Genomic DNA, 11,943 nt, shown 5'->3' on the forward strand with positions numbered 1-11,943 from the left:
ATTCTCTCAAACTCATGTGTGCTTGATGAATCTGAAAAAGAGTAATTAATGGCTCCTCCATCAAATCTGAAAGATGTAATCTGACCCGATTGTGATCACACTGAGCAAAGCTTGTTTCTGGTTTTTTCCTTTCTTTTTTTGTTGGTGGTGGTGGTGGTGGTGGTGGTGGGGGCGGGGGGGGGAATGATTGGTAATTACAACATACTTAAGGGTAACAAAATATGAATTTCAGAAAAGAAGCAAAATTTCCAATACAATACCTAGATCAAAAACTGTTTGTTCACAAACTCAAGATAGCTAATAGCCTGTTACATGCTTAAAAGTGTTTTGGCAAAAGAGGGCAACTTAAGATCTGGGTTTCTCTTTCTTCTCCTTAAAGAGAGCCAGCAGAGAGACACCAGAAACCTTCACAACCTTGAACCTAACACCAGGAATATCTCCCACGGCGTGCCCTTTACGACCAAACCCAGCGATCAACACCTCATCCTGCAATGTAGCAAGGTTAGCAACAAGAACGCTGAAAAGAAAAAATTGAGAGATACGTGAAGGAGAGAATACGAGAAAGCAAAAGGACGCACATTTTCTTCAATGTAGTTCAAACAACCATCGTTGGGGACGAAAGCAGCAATCTTCTTCCCGTTTTTGATGAGTTGAACCCTAGCACATTTACGAATAGCAGAGTTCGGCTGCTTAGCTTCAATACCTCTGCACAACACATTCCAGCGAGTTTGATGGTTAGAGCCAAGTTCTATAAGTCTGCAAGGCTTGGAGGACAGTGTAACTATAAACAGAGAAAAGTGGACCTACATCTTCTCAAGCACAATGCCTTTGGCATGGGATGACCCAGCAAATGGCTTCTTCCATTCATTCCCAAGATGGGACTTCTTGTAGGACTTATCAGCCCACCTTTGCCTCCTGCGGTGGGACTTCAGTTTGCGTCCAGCTCCCATACCACGTGTCTTCCTGCAAATTTTAACCCATAATGACATATATAGCTTAAACGAGCAATATTGCTCTATGCCTTCCCCCTTCAACTAGTACTTTCTCAAGTATACAGAATACTGCAGATATTACTTGATGCTATGGGACGACAAATCACAGGATCTAAAATGAACTAATCGTCCAATGCAACACAAATATAATCTTAATGGGCAATGATCTTCTCTCCCAACGCAAAGAATCTTTAGGTCCATTTGGGTTGAGGCGAGTGAATTAATGAGGGATTTTTATTAACAATTTTCTTATAGACACACTGCCTAGTGTCAACTAATAACAGAAATCGTGTAAGATAAAGTAAATAGAAACAGAGATAAAGAAAGAACGATGTAAAGTTTATTTTTTTAACTGTTAAAGATGTAGAGATTATTATTAGTTAGTCTCACTCAAGTTGTATGCAACATCGAGCTAAGAATACTTTATAGAGTGCAAAACCTAACTCAAGGGTCACAAGATTTAAGTAGACAATTTAATAGATAACGTAAGACTATTATTCTATGAACCATATAAGGCTTAATGTATATATTGTCTCCTCAACTCTTCTGATTTTTTGGGGTGAAGTTTGCATCCTAAAATAGTCTATCTTAGCACTATGAAATAAACACTTGAATGAGATTATCTAATAACAATCTCCACACTTCTTGTGGTACATCCCAAGTCAACAATGATTCGAAAAATTGTTGTGAATTCATGTGGTAATTGACTAAGAATCGGCAGGTTCTTTAAGGAAGCAGACAAGAGATATAGGAAAGATGAGTGGAAGGAAAACCTGTGCTAATAACGTGTTTATGATAATACTCCCTCCGTCAGAATTTGTGGTAGTTTTTCCTTTTTAGTTCGTTCAAAAAAGAATGGTAGCATTCTATATTTGGAAACAATTTAACTTGAACTTTCAACCTTATCCTTAATAACAAGCTTTTATAGCTATATAAATGTAATGGCATGTTTAAGACCAAGCATGTCAAAGTCATTTTTACTTAAACTAATTTCCTAACATACTATGGCACACAAATTAAAATGGAGAGAGTAGTAAACACAGCAAGAGATATACAAAAGATTAGTATTCTCACTGGAGGAGTGTTCTTCGTAGGGTTAAGAATATATATATAAATGAGTGATAAGCTAGCAATGTAGCCACTTCTTATTTTCCTTTATTACCCTTGTAAAGCCCATACCATCTCTTTAATGGTAATTGATGAGATAGTTTTGTCCAGTCAACCAAATTTGATAAACACGCCCTCTTTTCCATCATTTGGGTCTCTCCACATTCCTCATTTGCTGTGCAATCAAAATGTTACGTTCATTTTTGGGCGAACTCGTATTCACCGTCGACAACTCCTCTTTGTTGGTTAGCCATTACAATTTGAATTTTCTAATCTTTCCTCTTGTTCGGCGGTTACCCCTCTCAATTTCGACAAATACCTTCTTTCCAAAACAACAATTGGCACCCCCTCTCCATTATTTCATATCTACCAATGATTTACTATTTTCCATTTCTTTTTCCAGTTAAATCATACTTTCCCAAACAAACTTATATCCAATTCTTTCTTCCACCAATACAAATTACAAGTCTATGAAGCCCCACTTTGCTGGACTATAAAGGAGTCAGCTTTATTGTTTTTGAGCTCTAACTCATGAAAAACAATGGAGATTGTATAGTTGTATTTAATGAATTTGCAAGAACACAAAGGAGAAGAAAGAGAAAGTAGGACCAGACTTGGGGTTTTAGATGAAAAAGTCCAACATTTTACTGTCTTGGTGATGTACTCATACAGATGTCTAAGGAAAACAAAAAAATGGGGACAATACTAACCTACTATAGTCGTGTAGTAGGTTAGCGAAACCCTATACATATATATAGGGTCTTGCTAACCTACTACATGAGTGCACTAAGGTAGCACTCTTTCCATTTTTTATTTCCTTAAATACCTTTACTATTTCTTGCCAGCTTGACAAAAATAGTGACCTTTTCGTAAATTTAACACAAAACCCCTGTTTTCTTTGCTGTGATATCTTCAATTTTATTGAGAATGGTAACAAAAAGAAATATGGACCATTTCTCAAATTGTGCGCGTCATCCTTGCCCAAGGGCCGTGCTAATCTTCTCTGTGTCATTCTAATTTTATAATCTTACATAGAATATTATATTTAAAGTCTCATTTCTCTTATATTTGCTTTTGATGTAATACTTTTGGATATTTTTTCTTTAGCCAATAGTATCATTTGGCGGGTAAAAGTTGCAAATTTTGACAATCTTCTTTTAGTAAAATTGAAGGATTAAAACCTTTCATATAAACTTTCTCAAAAAGAATTTTCAAATAAACTTGACTTTGTTATACATAAACTTGGTATTTAAATTTACCAAGTAGGGTATTCAAGTTAATAAGAAGAGTATTTAGGCAATTTAACTTTTAATTTAGTGTTCCTAACTTTTTCATTCTATCATAAATGAGTTTTCCAAAATCATGTGTACTAAATGATTGGGAATCCACGTGCAATGCATGTGCCAAAAAACTAGTATATACATCTATATCTACATCATTATAAAGGTAGGAACTCTAATCTAAAAAGTTAAATTACCTACATACCCTTCTACATTCCCTACTTATTAAAAAATATCAAGTTTATCTTAAAAAATACCAAATTTATTTGAGGGGGTATATCTTTCATTTTAGTAACCAATGCTCTTATTTCTAAAAGAGCCATATGTCTAAAATCCATCCCAAGAGTCATAAGAATTAAGTGTACCAATTTAATACATAATGTATAGGTTACATGGTTCATGGAAAAAAAAGTATCGGAATATTCAATTGACATCCATTAGAATAATGTATTCACAACACTCCCCATTATATATGCATTCAATGAGCAATGTAGATTATACGTACATCTGTTAAAATGTCTATTCAAGTCTTCTGACTATTGTGGTGGCTTTTGCACCATATGAATAGGTACTCTTAGCCTATGAAAGATATGGTTGAATGAGAAAATATCTATTAAGTAACAATCTCCACACTCATTTTTTTTATTTCAATCTCAAGATTACTTGTTAATTTTTTTATCAGTTGTAACATTACTGGGATTTCCCTGGTGTGACTATATCATGATCCTGCCCCCTAGCTTATTCCAACATTTGATGCCAAATTAAATCTGCCAATTTTTGGTCCCTGCACAGATCTAACGTACTTAAACACTCACCATATCTACCATTACCATCAGCTTGCAGGGAAAATAGAACATTCCACATGAAATCATTCCCTTAGATAATTCATTCGATGAAATTAAAAACAAATAAGAGTTCAAATCGAGCATATAGCATCAGAATCCCATAACAAACAAAAAGAAACTCCCTTTACTGTTTACTTCCATAATAGCGCCACTAGCAAATTATAGCAAATGAGAAAGTTCAAATGGAAGTAATATATAGTGGTTATAATTGCAATACGTAAATCGAAATGGAAAAACATGGAGGAAAAAGAAGAAGAAAGTTTACCCCATGTTTGCTGAGTGACAGAGGACTCCAACTTCAGATTGTTGTTTGTTATGTTGCTGATGAGGAGAAGCCGCACATAACAGCCTAATAAAACCCTAACCTATCCATAAATTAGCTCTGGGTTTGGGCTGCTTGAGAAAAGTTGGGCTCTAAGAATGCTTTGGGGCGTTTCCTCAGGCCCAAAGCATCTGGCTTCTATAATTGTAGAAATAGCACCAGGTAACCGCTTTTAGATACTCTATTTAAGATTTAGCCAATTCTTTTAAAAGCTGTTTAAAGTTTAGCAAAGAATTGACAAACTTCAGACTTTTGCAACTCTATCCAATGGTTTTACTATCTCGATTTTGTCAGTTCCTCTTGTCCCGTTTGGATCATTGTTCCCCATCGTTTTATAATGTATTGTATCGTATCGTTTTATGAATACAATATTTGGATAGATTGTATTGTTTGTTATTGTTAAATAATATCTTGCTGTTTGGTTTGATTGTGTCGTACTGTACTGTATTGTAATTGATAAGTTTACTAAAATCTCTCAATTGTTTAAATATTAAATTTATCAAAAATTATGCATAAAAATAATTTTAAAAAATAAAATAGAAGAAGGCAAACCACCTTAAGAAAGCTAAACAAAGGAGCGAGACAGAAGAAGGCAAAACAAGGAGCACAGCTAATTAGAATTGAGTTAAAAGCAAAATAGGAGAAAAAATAAAACAGAAGGCGGCAAAACACCTTTAACGTTGGGGGCAGAAGTTCTGGAAAAAAACAAAGTAGGTTATAGATTTGGAGTTAAAATAGAAAAAAAAATGTAAATGGTAAAATAGAATCGTGGAGTAATAAGTTAGGGCATAATTGGAAAGAAAAATAGGAAACAATCCACCACACCAAATCGGTTGTTTAAAAAAAGGGGATTGTTCATTGTTCCGGAATAATGGATTGAACAATACAATATATAACTAATTTTAATGGAACAATCAAAACAAACATTGTTTTGGGATAACAATACAATACGATACAACGGAGAACAACCATCCAGGTGTTAGCCACTCGACTTTCCGAAAGATATCATTTATAAGCTAGCATATTGTGCATGTGATATGTTGTTTAGATGAATAATAATTCATCTTTACATGAAATGTTAATATCCATTAATAAAATCAAATTATAAGTTCATTAGAGTTTTGTATGACTTGTGTCCAATAATTATGCGTCACACCTTGTAAATGTTGTGTCCATTTTTATTCTTCTCTATGCTTTATATAATTGATTATGTGTCTATCATTATGCACATCTGTCGTAACAAATTTATAAAAGAGTGGTGATTGAGTACCGCAATCTAGGTTTTACACATGACATCATCTCTAATAAAATACGAGACCAATAAATCTTAATGGTTGATCGAGTGCCAACTAACTATGAGGTCACAGGTTCGAGCCGTGAAAATAGTCTCTTGCAAAAATACAGGTAACACTGCGTATAATATACCCTCGTGGTCCGGCCCTTCCCGGACCCGCACATAGCGGGAGCTTAGTGCACGTTTCGAAGCGATGAATAGATCAAATTCTACGCTTAATTATCTAGCTTTGCTTCATTACATTAGCACAATTTGTTGAAAATACCATAGTACACCAACTACCATATAAACAGAAAATTGTAACCAAAAGAATTACAGCACTTTTACTACCTTCTTAGGAAACATACAGGTATTGGCAGGTGAGATCATAGAGTGTTCTTAATTTCCAAATAGCTATACAAAAATCCTCTAAGAGAGAGTACATAAAGTATATACTAGTACATTTATTAACAAAAACTGGAAACATAAACTACATATGAGTAATAGAGAAATCAAACAGTGATTATTTAATAGCAACCTGCAAGATATGCTTCTACTTTTGGCAAAGGGCAGCCCGGTACACTAAGCTCCCGCTATGCGCGGGGTCCGGGGAAGGCTCGGACCACAAGGATCAATTGTATGCAGTCTTACCCTGCATTTCTGCAAGAGGCTGCATTTATGCTTCTATTTCTGGCCTTTTTTCAATAAAACACCAATCTTTTTCAACATGTTGCCATTCTTCTTCTTTGGCGATTCATCATCCGTATCTTCAGATAATGGAGAATCTAGCTTCCCACTAATAGTGTGGTAATCTAAAGAACCTGTTCTCTCTACATATTTGCCGTTGTTGCCGGTTGAAAGCATAGCTGCAGCTGCCTCAGCAGCTTTCCTCCACTGATCAGCTTGCACTTTTAACCTCCTCAACTCGGCTTCCATCTCGGAGTTAGCATTCTGTGCTGCATCCAACTGCTCGGTAACACGTGCTGCCTTTCGGCTACTTTCATCTGCTTCATCTGTCAAATGTCCTAACTTCATCAGAGTCTCTCTTTCTACACCTTTCGCGGCTTCTGCCACAGCAAGAGTTTCATCATTCACTTTTCTACCCTCAGTTTCCCTCTTCTTGATTTCTGACTTCAGCATCTCATTTTCCTCCTTAATATTCTGCAACTCTGTCTCTTTGTCCAATAAACTCGCCCGCAAATCTCCCAAAGTTGACTCTGATTCCTTCAGTACAGCTACTAATTCAGATTCTCTATCAGCAGACTGTATTTTCTCAACTTGCATATTTAGCTCCTTATTTTCGTTCGAAATGTTTTGTAGCTTAGCTTCTTTGTTCATCAGTTTCTCCTTTAACTCTTCCAACTCCGCTTTTGCAACCTTTAACTTCGCCTCCCATTCAGCCTCTCTCTGAGCTGATTCAGACTTTGATCGTTCAACTAACTCATAAGCACTTCTAATCTGCAAAGTGCTTTGGGTATATTCTTCCTGATATCTTCTTTCCGAAACCTCCAATGCAGTTCTCAGTTGGCTTACTTCAAGTTTTAGATTACTGACCTCAGTTTTGAGTTCCTCGGCTTCCTCATTAACTCCATCTACGGTACCTTGAGCGGTTTGGAGCTCACTGACAAGTTCCTCCAATTTAGCTACTTGATTATTTGACTGTTCTAACTCCAACGACAAGGATTTGCAAGCCTCCATTGCTTTTAGACCTTCCAAACGTAGAGTATCCTCGGTCATCTTTGCTACTTCTAGCTGCATCTGAGCTTTACTCATTTCTTCAAGCGCACAAGCCTCAGATTCTTTGCTATCGTTTATCTGGTTTCTCAATTTCTCGACCAATGTAAGGGTTTCCATAAGTTCTACCCTTAAGCTTTGAATCTCAGCATAAGCTGATTCAGCATGGCGCGCTTGATTGGCTTCAGAATCAGCCAATCTGTCCAGTTGGCTTTTAAGCTTCTGGATTTCATTCATGGCAGAAGCAAGAGCAGCAGAGTCATATTCGTGCTGCTTCTGGACAGCCTCGAGTTCAGATTGCCATGCTCGATCTCGATCTTGTGAGATCTTGCGTAGTTCCAGGATTCGAGCATCCTCAGAATCTGAGAGCTCAACTAGTTGTTTCTCAGACTCCTCGAGCTTCTCTGACATTGCAGTGAGCTGCTTCTTAGCTTCCTCTGCCTCTATTTGAGCCCTCCTTTTTAATGAATCGGATGAAGTGAGTTGATCCTTTACTTTCTTCAACTCATCTTGGAGTTGAGCAAGCTCGGTTTCCAAGTCAGTAACTTTGGTTGGATGCTTTTTCTGTTTATACAAAGTATGAAAAATGAGCAAATTAGTAACATTTGAGGACCTCTAAGTGGGAAGAGAGCAACAGAAACACCAGTATTAAGAATAGAAAGATAATTTTGTAAATTTGGGATTTTAGTTGTATACGTAGAATATTTCCATCAAATACTGCCAGTGCCTTGAACCAGATAGAGTCAGACAGGAAACCAAAACAAAGAACAAAGTTATTTTAAATGGTTATTTTGAAGCATCAGGGTGGTATCGGGGTAGGCTGCCTATATCAGACCCCCTCGGGTGCTGCCCTTGGATGCTTTGTGCACCGGGCTGCCTTTTTTTTGCATATGAGTTAAAGCATAAATGAACGCGGTAACTGCCAATTTATAAGTATGATAGGCTGAAAGTTTAGAAGGAGGAAAGTTTTAACTTAATTGCGAATATTTGATAGACTTGTTCTAGTTGCAGAAATTTTTGTAAGCCTAAGTATGTAAGTTTCTTCTTTACCTCCACCACTGGATTTCGTGGAGAACGGCGGCCAACAACTTTGACACCCCTATCTTTCGGTGTACTGATAGCTGGATTTGGAGCTGACAATGAATCAGCATCCGACCCTGGAGTTTTGAGCTTTCGCGCTGTTTTTGGTGCAGGAGATTTCCTTTGTGGCACCTCTACAGAAATATTCCTTCAGCCAAAAACAAGGACAGAGGTAATGAGATAGTCAAACAACTAAGTTCAGACAAAAATCAAGTACTTGAAAGATATGAATCACCATCAGATTATTGCTTTCAAAACCTCTACACAAGATAACCTTGTTTAGAGGTATAAAACTTGTTTGATTTGAGCTATAAAACTTTACATTACTGCTAGGTACTTGGTAACTTCGTCAAGCCTGTATGCAGACACTGCTGCAGGCGTATCTGTAACTAACTTCACATTACACTCCCTTGGGGTGCGGTGCGGCCTTTCCCCGGGACCTAAACGACCGATGCTTTGTGCACCGGGCTCACTAGCATGAGGTATTATAAATATGTACTTTATTTTATTCACTCTTTTAATCGATAAATCGATCTTCCTATACTAAATAAAATCAACAATCAATGCTTTCAAAGCTCAAGGAAAAAAAGGGAGAAAAAAATGAAACATGATGAAGGATTTTGAGTTACATGTAAATAAGAAGACCAATAAATGCAGACTGGGATACCCATAGAGTACTGACTATTCTTATTAAATTAGAAATACCTTGATTTTGGTGTCTGCATATTAATTTCCTTTCAGCAACACCTGAAATAGTTCAGAAGATTCCTTGGTTTAGAAAGAAAATTTTATTAAATATGCAAATTTCAATCTACATCTAAATTAGAAACCAAACTAAGTAAACACACAATCCCTTCAAAGGAACTCTAGATACAAACTACCTCCACTACCACCAACCAAACCTACAATACAAGAGCAAAAAGCCAAAATACTAAAAAGAGAAAAAATGGAAAAAAAAAAAAAGTTTCAACATAAGAAAACAAATGTCATTATGTAAGCCATATCTAAATTCAATTCCTTTTTTCTTTTACTTCATTTCTACTCTTGTGCTTATACTGTATAGCATTAACACTTTTGGACAACATCATATATGCCTAAGAAAATGACAATAGAACCACATTTTGAAAATTTTGAAAAGTTACCACTTAACATAGTAATCACTAATGACTTTATGTAACATTAATTAACAAATAATGGGAAATCTATTTTGCTTTTTTTTTTTTTAAGTTTCTATACATAGATTTCATTAAAATAACAAACAACAACAACAAATCCAGTGTAATATCATATGTGGGGCTTGGAGAGGATAGTGTGTACGCAGACATTACCCCTATCTTGTGAGAAAACTCTCGGCTCAAGAAAAGCAAAATCGCAGCTATGTTGAAAAAAATATGGAGATCTCATAAAAATAGGCCTCTACATAACGTAACAAGTTTAAGCTCTGCTAATATTTAGGCAAAATAAGACCTTATTTTAATCTTGTCTAAACCTCCACTTGAAGTTAATTACTTTGTGTACTTGTACTTTAACTTTATGCTAAAGTTAAAAGAAAAACAAAAAATAAAGAAACTTCAGGTGATAAATTTTCTCAAAATCAGTTACTACTGAAGTTACATAGATCTAACAAGTCTCATTTTACTATCTAAAAAAAAAACAGAAAACAACAGGAAAAAAAAAAGGCAGTTCGTGCACAAGTCATGCCGTATTTCATACAGGGTCCGGATAAAGACCGCACTCAAAGGATAGGATATAGACAATCTATCCAAATACAAGCGTTGCTCTCACTGTTTCAACCCGTGACCTTATTGAACTCAGCATAATCTCAAACGCTAACTTACACTTAAAAACTAACTAAAAATATACTCAAGGACTGAAGCTTAATACTAAAGAAACCAACACCCATTGAACCAAAAAAGAAAAAATAAAAGAAAAAGAAACCAAACCACTTGAGAAATGAATGTTTTCAACAACCACTAGTAGTCTAGTACAACAAATACATGAAAACAGAGGGACAAACATAACCATTACAGTATAAAAGAAACAGTTTTGAACTGACCAGAAAGATCTTAGTTAAGTGAAAATAAAGCTTCTAATGAAAACCAACAGCTGCTATCTTTTCCAAATAAGAAAAACTCCAAGAAAATGCCTAAGAAGAAAAATACAGTGAGTTTACCAAGTACTGTACTTTCTGTTTTTGTCTCTGTTCTTCACTTGTATTATGTAGTTCTGTTTTTGTCAGGAAAATGAAGAAAGTGAAAAGATAGGAGTAATAGGAAAAAGATTGAAAGAAGTGATGATTTGGAAATATAAATTAATGACCACGCTCGTGAAACACGCGTTTTAACCACGCTCTATTGGATGTTGTGGGACCCAAGGTTAGTGAATGATACCTCTCAGTTAGCGAACAAAGCATTGAATTGGATGGCTTTCACTTGTTTTCTAGTCCAATGATAGTGACTACTCTACTTCTATCTGTTTTCTATTTTTGTTCTTTTCTATTTTTTATATTTTTTGTGCGGCAGAATGGCCTAAATCGCACCTATACTTGTGCCACTTTGTCATGCCGGTACTCCTACTTCACTTTTTTTCATCCAGACACTTTAACTTGTTCAAAATCTATACCTTAAACCCCTCTGACCATGTGTGTATCTCACTTGCTTGACGTGGATGACACATCATATTCCACGTCATTTTTTATATTGTATCTACTAAAAATACTTATTACTATATACTATTTTCATAAAGAAAAAAAAAAGAAAATTAATGCATCCATTTCATGTCCCTTCTCTCAAATTAGGGCTGCCTTGTGCTTAGCAGTGCACATATTTTTTCTTCCTTATCCATATCCCTTTTTCCTAAAAGGTTTTTATCTGTTTATTTGCTGATGAAGCAATTTATATTGATTTTCGGCTACTGAGCCAATGATTTAATTGGAGAAGTTGCAACTTGCGAGAGATAAACTGAATGATTGCGTATGATATAGTTGATGATTGTTGGCCCAAAATATCTGCGCGGAAAAAAACTGCAGCACATCCTATCTAAAGCACAAGAACTTCTGTTGAGTTGCAGAGGGGAGAGAGAGAATATGAGGAGTGAGGTCGTTTTAGACGGCTAGTTTTGCAATTCCGTCAATTATATCACTTTCTGCCGTGAAGAATCAATGTTTGTTTTCACGGTGTTAAATTGAGACGTCTCAGTGGCTCTGCTTTTGTTTATAAACACGGGAGGGGGGGGGGGAGGGGGGTAAGAAGAAGAAAGAAAGACGTCGTAAGGAAGGGAAGAGTGGGTGGGAATAAGAAGAAGAATCGAA

At 36.0% G+C, this 11,943-nt stretch overlaps 2 protein-coding genes across 7 annotated transcripts; both read right to left on the reverse strand.

Moving 5' to 3' along the window:
- Positions 206-4,593, reverse strand: LOC109233345 (40S ribosomal protein S23). Its single transcript, XM_019399190.1, has 4 exons — positions 4,490-4,593; positions 808-963; positions 579-705; positions 206-486 (listed from the first exon to the last, which is right to left on the reverse strand). Exons 1-4 carry the CDS (start codon positions 4,492-4,494, stop codon positions 346-348), a joined length of 429 nt encoding a protein of 142 aa, XP_019254735.1. The 5' UTR covers positions 4,495-4,593; the 3' UTR covers positions 206-345.
- Positions 6,127-10,907, reverse strand: LOC109233346 (interactor of constitutive active ROPs 2, chloroplastic-like). Of its 6 annotated transcripts, none has more exons than XM_019399191.1 (4): positions 10,807-10,907; positions 9,339-9,380; positions 8,604-8,781; positions 6,127-8,117 (listed from the first exon to the last, which is right to left on the reverse strand). In XM_019399191.1, the coding sequence occupies exons 2-4, from the start codon at positions 9,356-9,358 to the stop codon at positions 6,504-6,506; spliced, it is 1,812 nt and encodes a 603-aa protein (XP_019254736.1). In that variant the 5' UTR covers positions 9,359-9,380; positions 10,807-10,907; the 3' UTR covers positions 6,127-6,503. The 6 variants fall into 6 exon arrangements, with proteins under 6 accessions (XP_019254736.1, XP_019254738.1, XP_019254737.1 ...); XM_019399193.1 differs by having other exon boundaries at positions 10,819-10,902; XM_019399192.1 differs by lacking the exon at positions 10,807-10,907 and adding an exon at positions 10,690-10,799.

The sequence above is a fragment of the Nicotiana attenuata genome, chromosome 10 (genome assembly GCF_001879085.1).
Source record: "Nicotiana attenuata strain UT chromosome 10, NIATTr2, whole genome shotgun sequence".
NCBI classification, from domain to species: Eukaryota; Viridiplantae; Streptophyta; class Magnoliopsida; order Solanales; family Solanaceae; genus Nicotiana; species Nicotiana attenuata.

Excerpts from the sequence above, each read along its gene's own strand:
- LOC109233345 (XM_019399190.1), bottom strand. Across the intron at positions 706-807 it reads GGCATTGTGCTTGAGAAGAT|AGGTATTGAAGCTAAGCAGC; the intron begins GTAGGTCCACTT and ends TGTGTTGTGCAG. Across the intron at positions 487-578 it reads TGAACTACATTGAAGAAAAT|GATGAGGTGTTGATCGCTGG; the intron begins GTGCGTCCTTTT and ends GCTACATTGCAG.
- LOC109233346 (XM_019399191.1), bottom strand. The coding sequence starts at position 9,358 with ATGCAGACACCAAAATCAAG. Across the intron at positions 8,782-9,338 it reads ATGCAGACACCAAAATCAAG|GAATATTTCTGTAGAGGTGC; the intron begins GTATTTCTAATT and ends TTTTGGCTGAAG. Across the intron at positions 8,118-8,603 it reads CACGAAATCCAGTGGTGGAG|AAAAAGCATCCAACCAAAGT; the intron begins GTAAAGAAGAAA and ends TTGTATAAACAG.